Here is a 24,875-nt window from a genome sequence, read left to right on the forward strand (position 1 = left end):
TCAGCTGTGAAACATCTTCCCATACAGCACACCTTTATATGTGTCTGCCTGTCACTGCTTTATGCCTGCCTGGCGATCCATTAACATTAAATGAGCCGTCCTAGTGACCCGTCTTGGTTAACTTTTATATTCACCTGTATGCCTATTTATTTATGGGGTTATTTCTCTGCTACAATTCTGAGCGCGAAAGATTATATTTTGAGTGCGCAAAAGAGCCAGTTTTGTGGAGAAAATGATAGTCTTGCAAAGAAGAAAGTACTTTGAGCACACGAAAATCAATTTTGCATTTTAAATAAGTTTTTGGATGTGTGCAGACCATACAATGTATAACAACACGCTATACACACACACACCTTCACAGTTAAACAGTGAAACTCCATGAACTCAACTCTTCTCTTTTGCGCGTGCAACGTTTCACTATAGCTTGCTCCCCTGATGCCTGCCCTTTGTGCTCTCTACAGTATGGGAAGCCAAACACACTGAAAGTAGGATGAAACAGCGTGGTAATAAAGTGTTCGCGACCGACTCGACAGCACAGAGAGGACGTGTTTACCAGCGCCACCAAACTGACAGCGCGGCACAAACTAATCTCACTGCGAACATTACTTCTTCTTCTTCTTCTTTTGGGTTTAATGGTGGTTGGCAACTAATCTCAAAGGTGCATTACCGCCACCTACTAGACTGGAGTTTGGGTATTAGAATGACATCAAAGGAGAGGTGAAGAAAAATTAAATAAGTAAATAAATAGAAATAAAAACTTATATAAAACCTTTACAAAAGAAAATTCCTTCCTATTAAATTCTTTCACTTAATCCAGTGTTTTTCAAAAACAAAATTAATAAATTGTGTATACTCCCAGATGATTTCCCTAATAAATGTTCAAGTGTCATGCTTTGTTCATCCATCTGTGCCTTTAATTCTGCCCAATCTTCTTCATATTTTTTGCAGTCTAACAGTATATGCTTCACTGTCTCTTGCACATTACAGTCAGTGCATAATCCAGCTTTAATCCATCCGTAAAAATGCTTTGATCCATCCGTAAAAATGAATAATTCCTCTTGATACTGCTCTACATAGTTTTGAACTATTATCCACTGCTGCATTATTTTTGAGTTTTCTTTTAGTATTTGTTGTAAACTTACATTTAAAGATAGTTTTATAAATTTCCAGGGTGGTATTCACAAACATTACTCTTCTTCTAATAACGTTTAATGGTGGATGGCAAACCAACTTTTGGTGCATTTACCACCACCAACTGGACTGGAGTGTGAAGCACTAATAAGCAACAAATATATATATATATAAATTCTCCTGATTTATCCTATTTTTTTAATATATCCAAAAACACCATAAAAATAACCTACAAATTAAATGATTCAACACCCTGTTTCTTACTTTATATATATATATATATATATATATTATATATATATATATTCTAAAAAAAAAAAAAAAAATATATATATATATATATATATATATATATATATATATATATATATATATATATATATTATTTTGTACTTAGTTATTATTGTTATTGTCATCAAGTTCTACATTCAACACAATATTGCCCATTTTAAATTTGACATATTATTAAATATTATATATTTGGGATTTTTGTTTTCTCTAGTAAAGGGAACGTTGTTATTTAACTTTAACATTGCAGTTTTATATAGGCTAATGGGTACGGTTTGTAAGCCTTTTCTCTACACTCCAAATTAAATAAATAAATAAAATTTGATTAATTAAAAAACTCTAAAAATTTGGGACAGTGTATGTAAACTCAATATTAGATTAGATTAGATTCAACTTTATTGTCATTGCACATGTAAGGTACAAGGCAACGAAATGCAGTTAGCATCTAACCAGAAGTGCAATAAGCAGTAAGTACAGAATATACAGTGTCTACAATATGTTACAAATGTACAATAAATATACGTACAAATAAGGCAGTATTATGGACATAATTTACAGATTTTAAATACTATCAGCATGATACAGATAGGTGTACTATGAACATACTATACAGATGGATTATGTATAAGCGAATGTACACTATAAGCAGAAACTATGAACATATGAACATCATTTACACTAGTGCAATGGACAGTAAAAGTGCATAGAAAATATTTCAGTGTGCAAATGGATTACTCAGTATTCTGGATGAACAGACAGTAGTGCAAGTAATAACAAGTTATGTTTGTAAATCAGATGCAGTGATGAGAAGGGGTAAGGAGTCTGTCTGTGTGGTGTGTGTGTGTGTGTGGGGGGGGGGGTGTTGGGGGTGTCAGAGGGCAGAGTTCAGTAAGGAGACAGCTGTAGGGAAAAAGCTGTTCCTGAATCTGCTGGTCCTTGTCCGGAGGCTCCTGAAGCGCATCCCGGAGGGCACGAGGTTAAACAGTTTATGGTCAGGGTGAGAGGAGTCCTTAAGAATGCTGCGAGCTCGACGTAGACAGTGTTTTCTTTGGATGTCCTCAATAGCAGGAAGTGGTGTCTCTGTGATGCGTTGGGCAGTTTTCACCACCCTCTGCAGTGCCTTGCGGTCAGCAACTGAGCAGTTCCCAAACCAGACTGTAATACAACTGGTCGGGATGCTCTTGATCGCACAACGGTAAAAGTTTACCAGGATGGCTGAAGAGAGCTGGTTCTTCTTCAGTGTCCTGAGGAAGAAGAGGCGCTGGTGAGCCTTCTTAACCAGGCTGGAGGTGTTTGTGGTCCAGAACAGGTCCTCTGAGATGGTGGTTCCCAGAAACTTGAAGCTGGAGACACATTCAACAACCATCCTGTTAATGTGGATGGGGTCATGCGTGCTTCCCTTCTTCTTCCTGGAGTCCACAATGAGCTCCTTTGTCTTGCTGGTGTTAAGGAGCAGGTTGTTGTCAGTGCACCATGCGGCCAGGTGCTGTACCTCCTCCCTGTAGGCAGTCTCATCGTTGTCTCTGATAAGGTCAATCACCATGGTGTCATCTGCAAACTTATTGATGGAGTTTGATCCATGCACAGGCTTGCAGTCGTGGGTGTAGAGGGAGTAGAGGAATGGACTCAGCACACAGCCCTGTGGTACGCCAGTGTTAAGTGTGATGGTGGTGGAGCAGGTGTGAACTGACCTAACATGCTGAGGCCTGCTGGTCAGAAAGTCCATAATCCAGAGGGAGGTGTTAATGTCCAGGTCTCCAAGTTTTGTGGTCAGCTTGGAGGAAATGACAGTGTTAAATGCTGAGCTGAAGTCAACAAACAACTTCTGTACATATGTGTTGTTATTGTCCAAGTGTGTGAGTACAGAGTGCAGCACTGTGCATACTGCATCCTCTGTGCTCCTATTTCTACGGTAAGCAAATTGGTGTGGGTCCAGTGTGGGAGGCAGTCTTTGAGGTGTGCTAGAACCAGTGATGGGCAGCAGCGTCGCTACAAGTAGTGACGCTAGTAGTTTAACTACATTTCTTAGTAGCGTGGTGGTAGCGTCGCTGCTTTCTTAATCAAATAGCTTTTCAGTAGCAAAGCTCTTTTTTGATCAAGTAGCACGGTAGTGTCAACAAAAGCTGCATTATCCAAAGCATTTCTGAAACTCAAGTTCAAATCGGAAATATAACTGCTAAGGATCACTGATCCTGGACCAGTAAAAGTGACGCCACCGCCACTAAACCTCGTAACGTCATTGGCTCCTCAAACTGTCAGTGAAACCTCATTATTCTTCCCGCCTCTCTCGTGAATGAAGTGTGGCGCGCAGTTTGGAGGATCTTAGTTTGTTTGCAGTATGAAGGTAAATAAAATAACTGTTGATTGAATAAGTACAGTGTTCAATAAGTACAGCGTTCTCTTTACTCAAGAAACACTATATTTATAAAGGCTAATGTTTTTTTGTATTTGAAGAGCGGAGAAGAGTGTCTTAGCATTTGTTGTGAAGTCACAGTCAAATAGCTTGTGAGAAGCGCTGAATCTTTTATAATATGATACTTTGGCCAAATAACAGAAAAAAACTGAGCGCCCACATAGCGACAGAAAACTGTACAACCTGTTCCTGTGGTCTTGCCCATAGATGCCCGTACTGCCTTCGAATGTGGCGTTAATGACGGGGGAAAACATTTGAAACATTCAAAAACTTAGTATTTAAACTTGATTTTGTTGAAACGTTAATAATATAATGAATGACACATGCAGCGATGCAAATAAACGTAGCCTAAGTTATTTGTAGGCCTATACATCTGTACAGTAAGATTTCATTAATGTTAGCTAATGTAACTAACATGAACGTACAATGAACAATACATTTATTACAGTATTTATTCATCTTTGTAAATGAAAATACAGTCGTTCATTTGTAGTTCATGTTAGTTCACAGTGCATTAATTAATGACAACAAACACAGCTTGACTTTAATAATGCATTAGTAAATGTTGAAAGTATTGTTTATTCTTAGTTTGTGTTACCTACACTAGTTAACTAATGTTAACTAATGAACCTTATTGTGAAGGGTTACCATTTACATTTAGTAGACACTTTTATGCAAAGCAACTTACAAATGAGCACAATGGAAGAAATCAAAATCAACAAAAGAGCAATGAAATACAAGTGCCATAAAAAGTTAGCTCAGTTTGCTTAACGCAGTACATGTAGCAAGGTTTGTTTGTTTTTGTTTTTTTATTTAGAGGCCTTTTTTGCTTTTGTTAATTGTATAATAAATAACAAGAAAACAAAGATAGAATACAAAAAGATTAGAGAAGCAAGTGTTAGTTTTTTTTTTTTTTTTTTTTTTTAAGAAAACAAGCAGTTAGTAAATAAATAGTTTTTAGAGTGCAAGCCTTTTATTTCTTGATTCTTGAAGATGGTTAAGACTGATTTTTGTTGCCAAATTGATTTTGAACAGCTGTTGAATAAACAACTAAACTGAACTATTATGCCTGTCTATCTGCTTGACTGACAGTTTTATTGATCACTGAGAGAGGATTGACTTGGTATGATGTTGGTTCAATATAAAAATAATTTTTTTAAAGAAATAGCTTAGATGTAGTAAACTACCTTTGCCGTGTTGTTGTAGCTTAGCTTGCTACATTTCACAGGGCTGTAGCTTTAGTGTAGTGAAGCTTCATTTAATGAAGAGTAACTGTTAGCTTAGCTCACTACATTTTCCAAGTAGCTTGCCCAACACTGGCTAGAACCAGTCGCTTGAAGCACTTCATGACAATAGGTGTGAGTGCTACGAGGCGGTAGTCATTCAGGCACATTGGGGAGGAGTGTTTAGGCACTGGCACAATGGATGTGGACTTAAAGCATGTTGGCACAGTTGCTTGGGTGAGGGACAGGTTGAAAATGTCTGTGAAGACCCCTGCAAGCTGCTCTGCACATGCCCTAAGCACACGACCAGGAATGCCATCCGGGCCAGCAGCCTTACGTGCATTGATCCGGCTCAATGCAGTGTGGACATCTGTGGAGGTGAGTTTGAGGGTTTGGTGGTCTGCTGAGTGTGTGATTTTGGTGGCCGTGTCCTTGCTGTCGATGTTGAAGTGAGCATAAAAGTCATTTAGCTCATTAAGGAAGGAGACGTCTGTGACCGTTGGAGTACAGTTGCTTGACTTGTAGTCACTGATGACCTGGATGCCCTGCCACATGCTTCAGGGGTCAGAGTTAAAAAAGTGTTCCTCTATCTTAGCCTGTAGCAGTACTTGGCCTTTTTTAAATGCCCCTCTTCAGGTTAGCCCTGAGCCCCTTTCACACTGCGATTCCGGAAAATACACGGGTAATGTGTTTCGCCAATTGTTCCCGGGTCGCTAGATTTTGCCCCTTTCACACTGCCAGTGATTACCCGGAATATGTGCGCGCGTTCACACACAACCCGTAAAGGTCCCATGAAGACACATGATATCAGGTAGTGACGTGTAATGTACGAGTCAAAAACGCCAGGCACGTTAACTTTCACTTAAGCTGGTGAACGATCTCAGCTTCAGTGCGGAAAGTGAGGTCCCCGACCCGGAACCAATCCCGGGATATGTTTGCTTTCACACAGAAGGCGACCCGGCAATTCTTCTGTGGCAAGTTTCTGCTGTGATTGTGGCAAGTTTCTGCTGTGATTGTGACTACTAAATATATATGTGCTTCAAAGTAGCTAACACTACTGTTTACATGAAGTAATATGAAAGATAATAAGCAAAAGAAATGTAATAACTTAATACTGATCTTCATTATATTATGTGCAGAAAAAAAACACAAACTTCGGCGGAGAATAATGTTCACACACTAGATTAAATCACTCTCTGTTTAATATAGGAAAACATGAAACAGGTCAATGTATTATTTGTAATCAGGCAGAAACAATAGAGCATGTTTTAATAAAATATGTAAAAGAAAGGTTAAAACTCATTAAGAAAGTCAGAAACATGGGTGTTGAATCATTTAATTTGTCAAGCCTTTTGAAAGAGCATGCAGAACAAGGTAAAATATATGGTGCTATTGTTAAATACATTAAAGAAATAGGATTAATCAGGAGAATTTGAATGCTGTCTACATCGTGTGCAATACAGTCCGGTAGCCTAGGACTATGGTTAACACTTAAACCACCAGAGGTCGCTGTATACCTAAAAGCGCCAGCGGGAAAAATTTACGCATACACATAACTACTGTTTTGATATGGCTAAAAAACGTATTATGTCACCTTATTATGCCACTGTCTTCACAATGTCTAGAGTAATAAAATGGTTATTTTTAGTCATCAACTATTTTTTGGTCCTGTTGTCTTAAGTTCAGGGCTATTTTTAAACAGGTTACACTAATCACTTTTCTTAATAAACCGGCCTTCAGTGACAACGAGAATTACAAAGAAATAAAAACATATTTGGGTGATGTAATATAAAATATTTTAAGATAACCCATGTTATTTAAATAACTAAAATATCCTAAATAGACTATAATAAGCCATAATAATTCATGATACAACTACAAATTCAAGTGTACAGTTTCACCTAATTAATTATTAATTTGTTAATTTGTTTAGTTATATAATTTTTACATTGAGTAAGAGAACAACTCCAATAAACTTGGGGTAATCATACAATTTATTTTATTCTTTACATCATAGGTAAGTTTTTTTTTTTTTTTTTTCAGGAATAAATAAGCAACACAGCAAACAATAAACGACCAAAAAAAAAAAAAAAAAAAAAAAAAAAATATTGCAAAAATAAAAATAAAAAATTATTAATTAATCTAAAGTTTGAACATTTATGAGTGGGCTAAACATCCTAATTTTAATGTGCGTTATGTGACTGTTTGCAATAAGCTAACACATTGCTCAATGAAAGTGCAACAATAAAGGAATTATATGCATAAATTTGACCCGATGGCGCTTATAGGTAGAAATGACCAGTTTTTAAGGTTTTATCTAAAAAGTTTTTTTTTTTTTTTTTTTTTTTTTTTAACAACAGGGCATTGTAAATCATACAATTTTAGTAATTATTTTTTTTATTGAAAATATATTATGTAGCCTACATTTGAAAAACCGCCATGGGTAAAATTAGCAATAAAAATTAGTGTATAAAAATTTAATAATGTAATAATTATTTTACGTAAAGTTTCTTAATTTAAAATAAAATATTAATAAATACTGATAATCCCAGGTTGACCACGCGGGTTTGTTTAAACATTAAAATTACGAGAAACTTAAAGAATTTTAAACCAAAAGGCTTAAGCTTAATTTTTTTTAATCTTACAGCGACAGTCATTTCTTAATTTATGTCAGGAGTGAAGTCAAAATCGATATGAAACTTGAGTTGTAGACCTTTTTAATGATGTTAAGTTAGTTTATGAAGTTCATGCACGAAATCATGCATGTTTTAATGCTAGTAAATAAAAGGAAACGATCCACCCGCATGCCTCTGCTCATGACGGTACTTGGATCAGTGAGCTGCGTCTATGGCCGATGACGTCACTTACAGGGATGCATTTACTACACCCCCCACTCCAAAAGACACAACCCCAAAAAAAAAACAGTGCACATTTATTTTTTCTCAATATGAAGTACATCTCTTTGCCCCCTTTGGAAAAAACATCTTATAGTTTCTTAAGTGCTGGAAGGTCTTTTACATGGACTAGGTCAAAATTTGTGAAATTCATACTCAGACTGTAGAGCTGCTTGTAGACACCTTGTTGCTACCCTGGGGTTCTGCAAGACTGAAAACATGTTGTGCTCTGCTCTTAAATTAATTTGGTGGATCAGACTGGCTGGATTTGAATGAAATGGTGGATTTTAATAATTGGAAATTCCCTTAAATCCCAGACCTCTAAGCAGCTCTTTGCTTTTTTGATCTTGGCATGGTGGCACCATGTACTTCAATGCTGCAAAGACAGTTTATTGACAATTTATTTATGTTTATACAGTTTAAGGTGTGGATTTAATGATGTTCTGCCAATTTGCAGTTGATAGTAATTGGTACACCTCCTTCTAATGTTAGGCACATGATATAGTGAAGCGGTAATTTCATTTTACCACACAAGAAATGGGCATAACAGTCATTTGATCATTTAAATTGGCAGTAAATCTATTAATGTTAATAAAATGCTAATCCAATATGATAAAGCTTATAGTTACTCAGATATACACGGTAAATTGTTTGACGTAAATAAAACAAAGATTAGTAAAGTACATAAAAATACTGTTTAATCTTTCTACTTCAAAATTCACATTTAATTCAGTGTGTTCACTTTCAGTTTCATTGTAATTATTTGTGAAATTTACAAGCAATTTCTAAGCAAAAATTTTTTTAACACCACCACCATTTTATCCCCAGTGTAGCTCATGACAAACTATGTATTTTACCCTATTTATTAATTTCAATAATATGGTGTGCTGAAACTAAAATTTCCATAAATCAGTACACCATTGTGCACCAGAATGCAATGCTTGAAGCCATTTCTAGATATTCTCAATCATTTACAAACACTCAGATTTGGTCCCCTCACTTACAAGACCATTTGAGTCGTGTAAGCTACAATTTATAGTTTAATTTCATAAACAATGTTGTACACTACCATTGCCTATATTATTCTTTAAAATATATACTTTTACGGTTTATTTTTACATACATTTCCAATTAAAATTACTGTCAGGAGCAGGTAATGAATTCTCATAAGGATACACAGAATTGATTATTTAACCATGGGGAGGCACTGTTTCTCTTTCTGAAAGAATGGTCTACAGTTTAATGTTTCTTTTTGAAGAATAAAAGGGCATTCAATGCAAAGAAATGCACGAACTCTTGACAAGCCTTTTAATGATGGAGAATCAAAGCTTTGTGCTCAGACAGACATCTTCGTTTCATAAGCTACTTTGGGCACAAGAGAATGGAATCACATGCATAATTACTATCGTTACTGTCCTCCATCAGATCTAATAGATTGAAGATGTTTTAAAGGGCTAGTTGGACTGAAGCACTGATCAAACAAAATAATTGAACAATATAAAAGCAAACAGGTAAACACAGCATTCACAGTTACTGCTGTGTGTCCAGCCAGAGCTTACACATATAGATTCTATTCCAGTTATTCAGGAGCAGTTAATAACCAGTAGCTGTGTAGAAGATCAGATAAGGTCCCCTATGATAAAATGTACCCTGAAACATCCCATTCCTTTCTTCCTAAATTGGATTTTTAAGTAACTCACAATCCCCAGGCAAAGATTAAATCAAAACTCATTTTTTTATATTCAAAATATATACTTAAATCATAGCCTACTCAAATAATGGATTTCATTTGATATTTGATAAAAGTTCACATTAGTGAAACAGCCTCAACACAGTCTAAATGCTAAGTAACATGACCTTTAAAGGAATGAGTCCAAAATGAGATGAAACGCTGTAGTTTGCTATAGGGCATCACAGAACCTTACAGTTCTAATCTGACTCATAACATGAGATTATTTTAGACTAATACTTGTATTTATTTTTTGGTTTTCTAGCCACAAGACTAAATACATTATTCTTCAATTACATTATTTTTTTTCTTTTGTCTGCGTGTGTGTTGGGTTAAAAAGTTGCCCACATCATTTCCTTTACAAAAAAAACTATTTAATAAAGAAGTACAAAAAATAAAGGTGTTACAGAAGTGCAATATGAATAATATGATAATGATACGTCCCCCCCAAAAAAAATCTATGTTTTAAAAAAAATCCTATATGTAAACCAGAAAATATCTAGGTAATGCTTTACAATAAGGTTCAATTTGTTAACATTAACTAGCAATGAAAATACTTCTAAAGCATTTATTAATCGTAATGTTAATTTCAACATTTATTAAAATCTAAATTTATATTATTTAATGGACCTGAGCTAAGTTGAACAAACAGTGAACTGTTGTATTTTTATTAACTAACATTAACTAAGATTAATAAATAGTGTAACAAATGTATTGCTCATTGTTGGTTAATGCATTTAATTATGTCAACTAAAATGATCTGATTGTAAAGTATTACCCATGTCTACATACTGGACAGTCCTGATACATCAGCTAAGCACATAATTACAAGCCTAAACAAACACTTAATGAAAAGAACATTATTACAAATTAATTGCATGTCTCAGTTCAACTTGACAAACAAAATATGTTGCATTTGTTGTTTGATGTTGATCAGTTGTTAGTAATGCAGCGCAGGCCTTTTATCTGAATCATTAGAGCAAAACAAGAACAAATGATAAACACTGCAGCTACATTACATGGTCCTTGGATGAACGAGTGATAGAAGTAAAGTAAGTGTCATGAAGAAAAAAGAATTACGAAAATGTGCTACCAGCTTTCCTTTTTTCAGAGAATAAATTTTTTTTTCACATAAAACCAAATGATACCTGAACCGTGATAAAGCAAAACTTATAATTTATTTTTGGTTTAGTAAGAAAGAATATGCAGCACAGTTTATACAACATAGGCTACAACTCAAGGTGCAGTCACATGTATAGATATTTGTCTATTTTTTTGTGGGAGATATATGGAAGCCCGTTTCCACCATTGAATAAAAAATAAAAAAAAAAATTATAACAACTATATAAAAATTTCACAAATAATAGTTATAAATAAAAACAAAAATATAATAAATAAAAACACAAACTTTATATATCAGGTCAGAATTGGGGGGACTGATATGTTCTTAGAATTGCAAGTTTATATCTCATAATTGTGACTCGCAATTCTGAGAAAAAAAAGTCAGAATTGTGAGTTTATATCATGCAATTCTGACTTTATTTCTCAGAATTGCGAGTTTATATCTCACAATTATGACTTTTTAACTAGCAATTGCAAGAAAAAAAGTCTGAATTGCGAGTTTGTATCACCCAGTTATGATAAAAAAGTCAGAATTGTTAGATAAAAATTCACAATTACCTTTTTTATTTTTTATTCAGTGGTGGAAATGGGCTTCCATAGAGATATGCAATCATTTAAATGGGAATTTTGCATGAAGGCGAAACTGTTCCCTAAATGGATTTTACTCATTTTCAAGTTGGTACACTGAAGTTGTCGTGATGAGAAATAGAACAGAAATATAACCAAGAGAAAGCTTGGTTTGAAAGTGATTTTTATGTTAGCTGTGCTTCATATCTATACTATAGACATAAAACTGACCTTTTTTGTCTGTGAAATTTCAATGACTTATTGCTAATTGCTCTGTATGAACTGAGCTTCATATATCACTACACTATTAACAATAGACCTTTTTTGTCCACAAAACTTTGCAGAAAGGTCGCAGATGTGATCGCATCTTAAGAATGAATACACAGTTAGTGGTCAAGTATTATAAAAAAGTAAAAACAACCATATTAAATATTTACTTAGTGTAATATTTCATGTACTTGACAAACATCTTGAGTTTTTCTTTAAACTGATGTCTCTAATGGTTGTATCTCGTATTATACACTAGTGGAATACAATAACTGCATTAAAAATAAATCCTTTATATTTTATGAAAGCAGACATTAAGCTATTCTATGTTGTATACATTTTTAAAAAAGTGGTACACTGAACTATTATTCTGTGTATGTTTATTAATCCAAAGGGTAATACAGACATATAAAATTAAGGTACTATAAATAGTGTGTATTGAATTCAAGTACCAGCCAACACTAGACTGAGTGAGGAGCTTAGCGCTCGCTACCTTTAGCACCGGTTTATGCTGCAGCACCAGGTACTTCATTACTGGTTTTACATCTGATCTGTCATCAGCTTCAATAAATAGAAACATCTGCAACCTTGCAATTATGTGGAATTGCGCTCTAGCTTTGTGGTTATCTGTGGTTCAAATACTCGAACTGTTGAACTGCAATCCTAAATTCCTGACAGAGTTAAAAAGATTCAAACAGCCAAATTATGAATATATTTCTGTCAATTGCTAATCAGAAAATAACGTTTACAGTGATGACGTATTTTTGTAGGTCAACCTGAAAATTAGCATCACCCTTGACAAAAAAGTGGTTGTATTTTTCCATCTGCTTTTATATTATTGCAGGAAATAAGCTCTTTGACCAATAAATGTTTGATTCTTACATGTTTTGTTCTCTCTTTGTCAGAAGTAAAAGTTATGTAGGCAATAAAAAAAAACTACTTCGCAGTCGCATGATTTCAGAATGACCACTGAGCTTCTGACAACTCTTTAAAAAAATCCCTGAAAGTATAACAGTTTGCAAGAGCGCATTTATAAACATGACAAGATTTTGAAAGCGGGTTAGTAAGTAGATGAGTTTTTTAGCCTCTTCTTAGCAACCGACCTTTTCAAGACAAGTAGAAGTAAAATCACAAGTGGGTTTTACTGATGTATTTATGCCATTTAAAAAAAAAGATGAAAATATTATGTGCTTGTGTGAACCACAGACCTTATTTCAGGCATTTACCAAAAAAAAAACATTCAATAAACCCATTGACTTCAGGACAAAAGAACTGGAAGAGCTAAAATGCTAACTCTACATGCTAAAAATACACCATCCCTGCATCAGTCTACAGTGAGATGGCAAGATGGTCCACTTAACTGTTTTACTACCACTTATCTGAGATGATGGGTGGAAATAAGCACCTTTGATGAACTGTTGGTCAATGGCAACAGCTTGACCAGACCAGACCAGTCTGTCCAACAATGGATTGGTCCATAGTTGCTTTGAGTATTTGTGTAACCTTTTGTTTCATGGCTTACAACATTCATTCTGGAATCCCCCTGGATCTCAGCGACTTGCAATGCGATCATTGCCCCGTGATGGCAGCCCGCAGGTCTTGCAGCACTTTGCACGGACTGAAGGCACTTGACATTGCCCATGCCACTGGAGGGTCTGACAGAAGCGTAATGTCAAATGGTCCCGTAAACACAACTGACCTGGAAGACACAGAACAAACATGAGAGACTGCAGTTAGGACAGCTCTAGAGGGGTGAGACTGCTTCACCAGCTGCACGAGAGACATGCACTAGTGCATTCACACATTTGCTCTCAAGCCAGGCAACACATTACAGCAACACAGACACCTCAGCGATAACATACCACACTCATCACTGATTGTGTGAACGCCTGAAATAAAATCGAGTTGACTACATACATTATATACCGTAAAACATGTAAAATGGCTGAACAACAAAACATAATTAAGGATAATTTTCAATAAGGATCCTTTTCTCACTTCCGGGGTTCTCAGAAGTGGAAGTCATCATAAGGTAACAACATCAATGGTTAACATAAACTACAATTATCATTTTTTGCCTTCCCATTTGACCCAATAGCAAAAAAAAAAAAAAAAAAAAAATCCACAATAGCATTTTTATGACTTTCCAAAAGAGGGGGAAAAAAATGTCAGAAGAGAGAAAGATGTCAAATTTGATATCACTCCCTCAGCTGTTGTACTAGAAACACTCACGCAACAACAATAACCAATTTTTTTTATTTGTAATTTAATGCCATGGTATTAAAGCACAAAATATAGTGTTATAAATGTGTATTACATTTATTAAAATGGTAAATTTTAAAACATTGATAGATATATTTAAACATGACATCACAGTCTGAAAAGTGAAAAGGGTTCTGGCACAGTCGCTAATGTGAGGGAGCACGGAACGAGGAATTAGGAGATGTGGAGTACATCAACACAAAGACTTTATCAAGGGAACCAGGAAAACACACATAGCAGAAGAAGTTGACATAAACAATGCCGGATACCGAACTAAGAACAGGGAAAACAGTATATACACATAACATGACGAGGGGATGACGAGACAAACCTGGGATCAACAGAACTAAACAGGGAACACCTGGAACAAAATGATAAGGACAGGAACTGGAAGGACCAAATATGGGCATGGAAACACATGGGGAGCAGAACATACACAAAACATGGATCAGAGTCTGACAGGTTCATTATTAATACAAAAATGTCAGTTGATCTAAAATATACTAGCCAAAAGGCCATTAGGAGAAAATCATTTGTCCTCTATTTACTCAACAGGTAAAGGAATAATATGTTTGAAGTTTGAAGCAGCAAGTAAGTAAATAAGTAAATAAATAAATAAATAAATGTTTGTTGCATTATCTAGTTCTTTTGACCAGCATTTTAATTTCTGAATCTTTTAAAGCAAATTTGCATAGATTACTTTATCTTTTTTTTCCCCTGAAAAAATCACACTCTCCAGTAACATCAGGCTATAAAACAGATTTTGTCTAGGATTTCTGTTCCAAAAATCCCATGAAATGCTGGGTGGGGGGACGGTAAGATGGGACAAGGGTGAGCATGCTGATGGATTTGGATCCCTTGAGCACTGGAAGTCCATCACACTGACAAATCCTTTATACATTATAAATTCACTACAGTTATTCAAGCCTTTCCATAACAAGGACTCCAACAGCAAGTCCTGAAATGAACCTCAGTCCTATTTTGAATTGTCCTGCTATGCAAAGAGTCTGTGAAGAAAACCATCGGGCAATTCTTTATATTGATCTAGAAATCATGTACAGTGTCTGTACCTCACAAAGTCTCAAAACAGCTGTTATGTTTAAGCTTTTATATTTAGGCTATTTATAATAAAGAAAAAGACATGTAAAAAAAAAAAAATAAATATATATATATAAGTGAAAGTGACGTGACATACAGCCAAGCATGGTGACCCATACTCAGAATTCGTGCTCTGCATTTAACCCATCCAAAGTGCACACACACAGCAGTGAACACACACACACACACCGTGAATATATATGAAAGTGTGTGTGTGTGTGTGTGAAATGAGAAACTATTCCAACCATGAAAGATTAAATATTTCTTTGAATATAAAAAAAATTTCATATTTTGCCACGTTAGCCACAAAATATCTCTGGTGTACCAGTTTTACCTTTGCTGGTCATGTTTTTTAAAGCATTCAGCAAGACGAGAAATATTTTCTCTCTGAATACCTTTTACAAGACATCATGTGTGCCAGTAAAAGGCTGATTAAAAACATACTCTAAATGCCTCATATTTAGCCTTGTCTGAAATACTGATAAGACCAAAAGCCCTTAGAGCATAGACGAAACACAAAGAAGTGTTTACAACACACATTTACAGATGCAAAGTGTTGCAGACAGCCCTACTAAATGAATTTTCAGGGCATTTCCACTGGATAGACCTCTAACAGAAGGAGTCATTCACATCTTAGCATGATACCATCTCCTCATGCTGCTAGATCACACAGTGTGTTGACATCAGCAGTGTCATCACACCCAGCACCACCTTCACCAAAACCTCAACACACCCACCAAAACCCCACCACAACCCTTCCCACACACAACTTCCACTATGAACACACACACTTAGAACGACGACTGACGCTGTGTGACCATGTCCCAATTACTTTTCTACTTTATCAGAAATCTCCAAAGGTTCGTGTATAAACAACATAGACTTCTCACAAAACACACACTGAAAGCTTGTTCCTATATGCACATAAGGGATTATTCTTTTTTAAATGTGAATGCACATTTGTCATAAGTATATATATTTATAAGAAGTGGTCCTTTTCTGATTTAAGTAAAGTAACAAACATAAGTAGAACTTTACAATAAGGTTCCATTTGTTAACATGAACTAAAAATGAAAAATACTTCTACAGCATTTATTAATCTTTGATTCCAACATTTACTAATACATTCTTAAAATTCTCAAAAGTTGTATCTATTAATGTTATTTAATGGACCTGAGCAAACATGGACTAGCAATGAACCGCTGTACTTTTATTAACTAATGTTAGCAATAAATACTGAAACAAATGTATTGTTCATTGTTAGATAATGCATTAAATATAGTTAACAAATTTAACCTTGAAGTGTTGGCAACAAGTCTGCTTTTAAACAGACATTTAATATCTTGAATGGATTATAACACTCTTGTTTTTTAAAAGGCATTATGCATGCATTATGATGCATTAAGAATACCTTTCTAATGCATCATGCTCTTAAAAGTTATAACCACAAATAATGTATTGTAATGATTATTTATCAATGATGCAAGATATCATAAGGTTGTTTATATGCATGCATTATAATGCGTTAAGAATAGCATGAAAATGCATTTCATATGCAGTCTTCATAGAAAGCCTTACCAATCTGTTTCTACACCATTTTTAATTCAGTGCATATTCTGCATCTCACATAAAGAAGTTCATAAACAGTTGATTGTGCAGTAAAATAAAAAGTTAGGTTCTAATATACATGCAAAGCATTTTCACTACATGTCCTAGTTTTTGCTTTCTCTGCTCACAAACACCTCATTACCAGCCTGTGAAAGCTGTCATGTCCTGTCAGCTCAAAGAAAGTTAAAGCCCACAACACTTCACATGGTGCACAGTCTGCTCATCCATGAACCTGTCATTCAGAATTCATTCAGTCACTAGTTATGTGTGATTCACAGCACACTTACCATATTGACAGTAATTGTGAGTGCCAGTTCCATGTGAGGCTGCTACTAAAAATCAGAGAATGAATGGACTGACCATTAACTAGAAAGAACAGTATGTTTTATTACAAAAAGAGAATGAATTAGGGCCTAATGACACTTATTTTTAGGAGTCACTTCATCATACAGTAACCGTCTTGATTGATGAAATTACAATCTCATTGGACATACATTGCCCTATTACACCTAGCCTCATAAATGTATGTGTCACGGTTTGCTACTGTGAAGCAGCACAGAGCGAGGAACGAGAAGACCAGGAGTACATCAACAAGGAATTTATTCAGATCTCGGGGAATCACACGTAGCACAAGGAGTAGACATTAACGGACAAAGGAACTGAAACTGGGAACACTATTTCAACACAACAGGATGAGAGGATGACGAGACACACCGGGGTTCAAAGGAAATAAACGGTCAACACCTGGAATCAAGCAACATGAGGAGCAAAACACACACAAGGCACGGAACAGAGTCTGACATAACGCCCCCCTCCGCAAGGCATGTCCTCATGCCATATAACTTCTAATGGGGAGTGGGGGTGGGCGCGGACACCAATCGGGACGCCAAAGTGGATCTGGAGACTCATGAGACCATGGCGGATGCAACAAATGGCTCGTTTGTAATGGGTTTTATTGTTTTTGTCTCGTCACGCAGGTGTTCTGACTGGGACACGCATCACAGTATGGCAAGTGGCGTAACATTTCCATCACACGCTTGAGGCATTTGGCCAATCACACAGCACTGGATAGCTAGCCAATCAGAGCACACCTTGGTTTTCAGCCGATGAGCTTTGTGAAAAACGACGCGTTTCAGAAGGCTGGGCATAGAGGAGAAACAATAATGTACAGTATGTGGAAAATAATGTGTTTTTTGAACCTTAAACCACATAAACACATTTCATTACACCAAATACACAAAATAATGTTATTTTTTGCAACATCATATGACTCCTTTAATACTGCTTATATTATTATAAAATGAACAATATTGATCACAGTGTTAAAGTGAATGACTGACAATTACTTTTTGTATAATAATCATGCATCTCTAAACATTTTTAACCCTGTCCAATAACTTTGCACATGTGATGTAACATTTAAGAACTACTGTACCTCTTTCAAAATAGGACCCCATACATTTTAAGTAATCGGATAGCTATTCAGTCATGAAAAGACAATTTGTACATGCCGTCCAAATATAAATTAAAAATGCACATTAGCTTCTGGTGACTTGGGCCACATATATAATCATTACTCACCCAATGCAGAATTACATCATCATACAGTACTTTGGGAGCATCAAAAAGCAGCGGGGGCTGGGGCTGGGGCTGGGGTCATGGCCTCGGAGGCTCCAGCCATAGATAATTTATATATTATTTTTAATTTAAAGATATTAGAAATAATATATTATTTAGAATTTAAATTTCGTAGAATCTGCTGGCCGCGCCGTTCTCAAGCCCGCCCGCCTCTGCTCACTCAAGTCTGCCTCCGCTCACTCTAGGCCACGGCTTACTCTAGGCCTCCGGTCTTCGCTCACTTGAGGCCGCGGTGTGTGACTCTGTTTCTTTGAGAAAGCAAAACTACTTTGTTTGGCCTTCCAAAAGAGGACACAACTAGAAATCATGTTTATATCACGTTTATAATGGGTTTTAATGTTTATGTCTCGTCGCTCCGGCCGGACAGGGCATCACAATATGTTATGAGGCGTAACATTTCCATTACATTTCAGCAAATCACAATGCTCTAGATAGCAGGCCAATCACGGCACACCTCGCTTTTCAGACCGATGAAAATCGGCACGTTTTAGAAGGCGGGGCATAGAGGAGAAACAATAATGTACAGTATGTGAAAATATGTGTTTTTGTTTGAACCGTAAAACCGCATAAACACATTTAATTACACCAAATACACAAAATAATGTTCTTTTTAGCAGCATCATATTACCCCTTTAAATGTTACATCACATGTGCAAAGTTATTGGACAGCGTTAAAAAGGTTTAGGGTGCATGATTATGATACAAATCATAATTGTCAATCATTCACACTGTGATCAATATTGTTCATTTTCTGATAATATAAGCAGTATTAAAGGGGTCATATGATGTTGCTAAAAATAACATTTTTTTTTTTGTATTTGGTGTAATGAAATGTGTTTATGCAGTTTAAGGTTAAAAAAACACATTATTTTCCACATACTGTACATTATTGTTGCTCCTCCATTCCAAACCCTTATTAAAACAATCTATTTTTACAAAGCTCATCGTTCTGAAAAGTGAGGTGTACGCTGATTGGCCAGCTATCCAGTGCATTGTGATTGGCTGAATACCTGAAGCGTTTGATGGAAATTTTACACCCCTTACTATACTGTGATGCCATGTGTCCCAGTGCGACAAGACAAAAACAATAAAACCCTTTATAAATGAGACATTTGTTGCATCTAGTGGGGACATAATTACTGATTATAATGACTTATACTGTTCTTTTTATGTGTTGTGTTGCATATTGCACTGCGTAAACATAAAACCATATCTGGAGAAACGACAAACAACAAGCGCATGCAAAGCATGTTAGAACGAGCCGTTTTAGGTAGGCATGGTTGACTCTTAAATTTTATAAAAAATATCTCTTTGGATTTGAGACTTTAGTCTTTGCAACTTTACAGATCTTCTTCATGCACCAAGAGCTTGTAACAATCCAAAGAGAAAGGAGAAATTGTAATCGCATCATCTTTTGTATCAATATAAACGTCTTTTTTACTGTGAGTTTCGATTAATTTGTCCTTGCTGACTTCCCTTCCCTCTTACTCTGAGGGTCTCTGCATAGACGAGAGCTTAACTCTACCATACAATCACGCTGTCCAATATTTTCCACTATACAGTATTTTAATTATGGCTTTTAATTATTGTTTTCAGATATACTGTAATCAGAGTGTTGTTAAGTATTCATAAGAATGAATGAACATTAACCTCTAATTACAACTCAATCATTGATAAGCACAGTGTGTGAGAGATAAAGAAAGACTTGCACATTCAATTACAAACACGCACAAATCGCACATATGCACACACACACACACACACATGCATGCTTCCTGTATTTACATGATTTATTCCAGACAGAGCAGCAGACCAAATCCCGTGACACACAGTGGCCTTTGGCTGGGAGAGGGCTCATTAATCCGGTCTGACCTCACCCCACCTCCCCAACATCCTGTAAGAGTGGTTTTAAACAATGTTGAGGAGCCTGAGTGATAGAAAAAATTTAGTTTATTTTTATTCACTCACACATAACCAATACTCAAACCAAATGAGCAGCCAGCAGGCAATGAAAACTCAGAAGACATGAGGCTGTTCACATGGCAACTAAATCCCACAAAATCCACAATTATTCAGTCAGGGATTTTCCCAAACCTTTAACATGAACTAACAATTGGTTTATTTACTTAAATATAAGTTCCTCAATGTTATTAGGTTAATTCATAGGAAAATACGCATGCCTTCCATCAAAATATTAATAAATTGCTCTGCTGCTGAAACTATTTTTATTTTTGTCTGGGATTACCTATCACCTTAAAACTTGGGTGTTAAAATGTGTGTATATACAGAACAACCTATAGGAAAGAAACAAAAAATACAAAACCTTCATGTCCATGAAATTTAACAGAACGCATACATCATAAATTTCAGTATGAACTCAGACTTTCTCTATAAAATTCTTCCAGGAGCAAACAATCTAAACCATGCTTTACACATTCAGTTTTAGAGCTTTATACTCTAACTGTATTCAACAATTGTCTCATTTATTATATTTTTCTCTGAGATGTTGTGGGAATAAATCTGATAAAACTGGGAAATATTTGTGGACTTCATGGAAACACATTGAAACATTGAGCCTTTGAGATCTCTGAGAAATACAGTACATTTATATTTGCTTAGCGTACTGCTTACTGTATGTTAATACAATGCTTTAAGATGTACAGCAACACAGGGTTAATTTGTTATACAACCACATTAACCTTCACTAAACTGCAAGTAGATAACAGCTGACTTCAGCTGAAGTGGCATGAAAATCCACTTGTGATCTATTTGGACAACGCCAAAATAATTCTTGCCAAGCAGTTATGCAAGACCTCTCTCAACATCCAAAACACTGTCAGGAGTGAGGGGATTGGAGCTGCAGCATGCCTTGCCAAAAGAGGTTATTATTTGAGGCCAAAGGAAAAAAACAATACTGTTAATAGCCCTTTGGGATGTCATGATTTACAAATCTAGAGTGGGAAAGTCCAATTCTTAATCAGAAGGCACCAAGGATGGAAAATAAGTGAAACGTCCCTTATTATCACAAAAGACTGTGAGACACTCCAGCTGACACTATGACAGTCTGAGCCAAAAGAACCAGGTTTTTGGCAGTTGATCAAGTAGTTGATTAATTTACAATCCAGCGCCAACAAACAAAATGAAACAAAGTGTTGCTAATAAAGGAGAGCCTCTTCAGAATACTGTTGATGTCAAGTATTGACTGTGAAAAGCCAGGAGCCTGGATCAAACCCAGTGTCAACCTACCAAATGATTATATAATGAGGACAAAGTGAAGATAAGGTAGCCTTACAAGCATTCTTTGTGTTTAATATTCCTCAGACCGGACAGTGTGTGGGTGTAGAAATAGCTTACACCTGTTACATGGTGATACTTATATAACTGGTATAATACACCTGGCTGTACATGCAGATTACAGTTTAAATTACAGCTGCTTTATCCTATTCATTATCTTCCTTTCCCAATTGCCAACAATCTGCCAAACATGATTTTTAGTCGATAGTATTCATGCACCACACTCAAAAGTGATACACTGTTACAAAAGTGTCTTGAGGAGTTTGAAACTTATTTTAAAGTGGTCATGAATTGAGAAACCAAAATTCCCTTGATCCTTTGACACTAGGCATGGGCCGATTACCGGTTTCAAGGTATACCGCGATTTGAAAATGTCACGGTTTCAAAACCACTAATATTTTCCATTATACCGTTCCTGCGGTATGCGCTGTTTTCCATTTCTCCTCAATGACTGAAAGAGTAGGAATCCCTCAGGCTGAGTGCAGTGTAGAGAGTAACACTGACCCCTCCTCCTCCTGCTGGTGCGAGCGAGCGGTCAGTCACGTTTGTGTAGGATGGCCAAACTTAAGGCCCTGGGTACACTTAACATTCAGCGTTCCTTTCCGTCTCGTGCACAGCCGCGTCTGCTTTCAAAAGTATATCACCCACAGATGAGAGTGGACGGATGACCATGGGGTACGCGGCTGTCTGTGAGCCTTCTTGATGAAGAAAAAAACGTAATGCCGACGGTGCACGGATGGCCGAAATATACTTTGGCCTTTATGCGATCGGCAACTGGCCGTTCTTTGCCTTATTGCAACTCTCTGTTCTGGACTTGTACGAACTGCTTTGCAATGCAATCATTTTCCAAAATGTAATTTATGTGAAAATATGAAGTCTGTTAATGCCCGTTAACACAGGTCAGAGATACTGAAGACGGACTACTCGATGTGTTCGTGGGGGAAGTCGTGGCATAATGGTCAGAGTGTTGGACTTGCAACCCAAAGGTTGCGAGTTCGAGTCTCGGGCCGGCAGGAATTGTAGGTGGGGGGAGTGAATGTACAGCGCTCTCTCCACCTTCAACACCATGACTGAGGTGCCCTTGAGCAAGGCACCGAACCCCCAACTGCTCCCCGGGTGCTGCAGCATAAATGGCTGCCCACTGCTCTGGGTGTGTGTTCACGGTGTGTGTGTGTTCACTGCTGTGTGTGTGCACTTTGGATGGGATAAAAGCAGAGCACGAATTCCGAGTATGGGTCACCATACTTGGCTGTATGTCACGTCACTCACTCACTCACTCACTCAATTTCGCTTGGGTGAGCGTGGAAAATATGACGTCATCACGGCGTTGCTGGAAGTTCGCTTTGAGTGCGCGCAAACTATTCACGTGGCGGAGTGCACTGCATTTTTTGTAACTTTCCGCATAGCTCCGCATCCGAACATGCACGAGTTCAGGGTGATTCTAGCTGAACATGCACGTCTGTGCTGGTGTTTGTGTGAAACAGAAGCAGTTTAATGTGAAGTTCAAACTCCATCAGGTGCTTTTTGCATAGTTTGTCCAAGGCTTCTTATTTGAAGTATGTTTTATTTTTATTGTATAAAATAGAATTAGAATTCATTTAGATATTAATTATAAACTATTTGCTTAAAGTTGTCTTGTGTTTGATGCGTAATACAGCCAATAGTTTAAGACTGTTATAACTTTGTACATAAAGAAATTATTAATTCATCAACTCATTCATCAAAAGACTTGTACTGGCAAATGACTTCTTCTCACTGGTGATTCCCGACGGTTTTAGAGGACAATTACTCCTCATCACTCCCCTGTCATTTCAAAGAATAGAACAACGGTGAACACGACAAGTATAAAAGCCTCGTCCATTTGGGAAGGTGCGCTCGCAGTCAGCGGAGCCAGGCGAAAGTATAAATCCTGCTTAACTTTGTTGTCATCTTCTAAATAATGCCACGAGTGGGACTTGAGGAAGTGATGTCGGTCGCATCTGCGCGGTGAGACACAGGAAACAGAAATACTGCAAAATAATAATAATGACTAAACAAGACAAAATAACATTGAAACATTTCGTTTCGTCTCGTTTTGGTCAATGAAAATGAAGAGACATTTAAGCATAGTTTTTATTTTGTAAACCACATTTAGTCTCGTTTTTATTCGTCAACTATATTGCATTATACATTTAAATAAAGTCATCGTCACATGACCTGCATTTATGTTGCGTCTCGTTTAGTTTTTGTCACATGATAAAGGTTCGTTGACGACAATATTTAGACATAATTTTCGTTGACAAAAGCAATACTACTCAGCAGAAGAAGCTCAACGCCTGCTTCAGCATCGCTGCCTGTTTATAAGAGAGGCGAAAGGGCCAAACCAAATAATAAAGATTGACCTAAATCACAGCAGCGTCTATCTATGAGGAATGTACGCTGTCAAACATACACAACTATTAGCCAATCATAGCAGTGGGTTTTTACTTCCGAGTCTTCGACTATACAATTCGCCATGCCTATTCAAACAGAGCATTCTGATGGGGGGGGGGGGGATTTTTATGATTTTTTTTATGTAAACATCTTGATAACAATATAAGTGCAAAAACAATGACTGCATTTATTGTGTTTCATCTGCTCTCTCTGAGGCGTGAGTAATTTATTATAAATTCACAGCTAAATTCAAATCTTAGAAAAATATACTGCCGAGAAACTGAACAAATTATTAAATTCTACGAACTATGAATGGTAAAATGCAAGCTCTGACACAGGACATCACACATGCTCTGAAGTGTGTATGGATAAAAATGAATAATATTTTAAAAGTTTAGGTTTTTCACCTAGAAAAAGTTTGCACATGGTGGAATAAATATTTTTAGAAATAAAATCATTGCACCACAGCTAATAATCATGAAGTGTCATTTAGTGAACTCCTCCAGGGTAAAATAATTATAAGCAAATATTTCCCAAAACTAATCAAACATGGGTGGATTTCTTGGATAATTTATTTTAAAAAGTAAGGAATTAAACACATGCACTGCCAAACCGCTTATCACAAATCACATTTTAATTAGCACACTGCGCTAAAGCAATTTTCTCAGGACTAGCACATGACAGGCCTGGTGGTACATTTCAAAGTGATAATGATGGTAATTAAAGTCTGTGAGCAAGGTGAGCTGCATTGCTTGAAGAAGAAATAAGTGGCTGGAATTCTTCACAGGAATAAGAAGGAGTAAAGGTTAAGGGAGGGGGCATTTTCTTGCTTGAAATTTTCCAATTTGGTGAACTGCTATTTGTGAACCTCATATTTGAATAATATATAACTCTTGTAAATTTGACTGAAAACAACGCTTGTAGGTTTA

The 24,875-nt window shown here is 36.4% G+C and overlaps 1 protein-coding gene across 1 annotated transcript in view; it reads right to left on the reverse strand.

Annotated features, from left to right (window-relative positions):
• Positions 1 to 11,284: 11,284 nt before the first annotated feature.
• The window catches only part of LOC109087793 (A disintegrin and metalloproteinase with thrombospondin motifs 7-like), an 83,625-nt gene continuing 70,034 nt past the window's right edge, over positions 11,285 to 24,875 (reverse strand). The window contains 1 exon segment of the mRNA XM_042726846.1: positions 11,285 to 13,333. Coding sequence (XP_042582780.1) covers positions 13,185 to 13,333 — 149 coding nt within the window. The 3' untranslated portion in view covers positions 11,285 to 13,184.

This window comes from Cyprinus carpio, chromosome B7 (assembly GCF_018340385.1).
Source record: "Cyprinus carpio isolate SPL01 chromosome B7, ASM1834038v1, whole genome shotgun sequence".
NCBI classification, from domain to species: domain Eukaryota; kingdom Metazoa; phylum Chordata; class Actinopteri; order Cypriniformes; family Cyprinidae; genus Cyprinus; species Cyprinus carpio.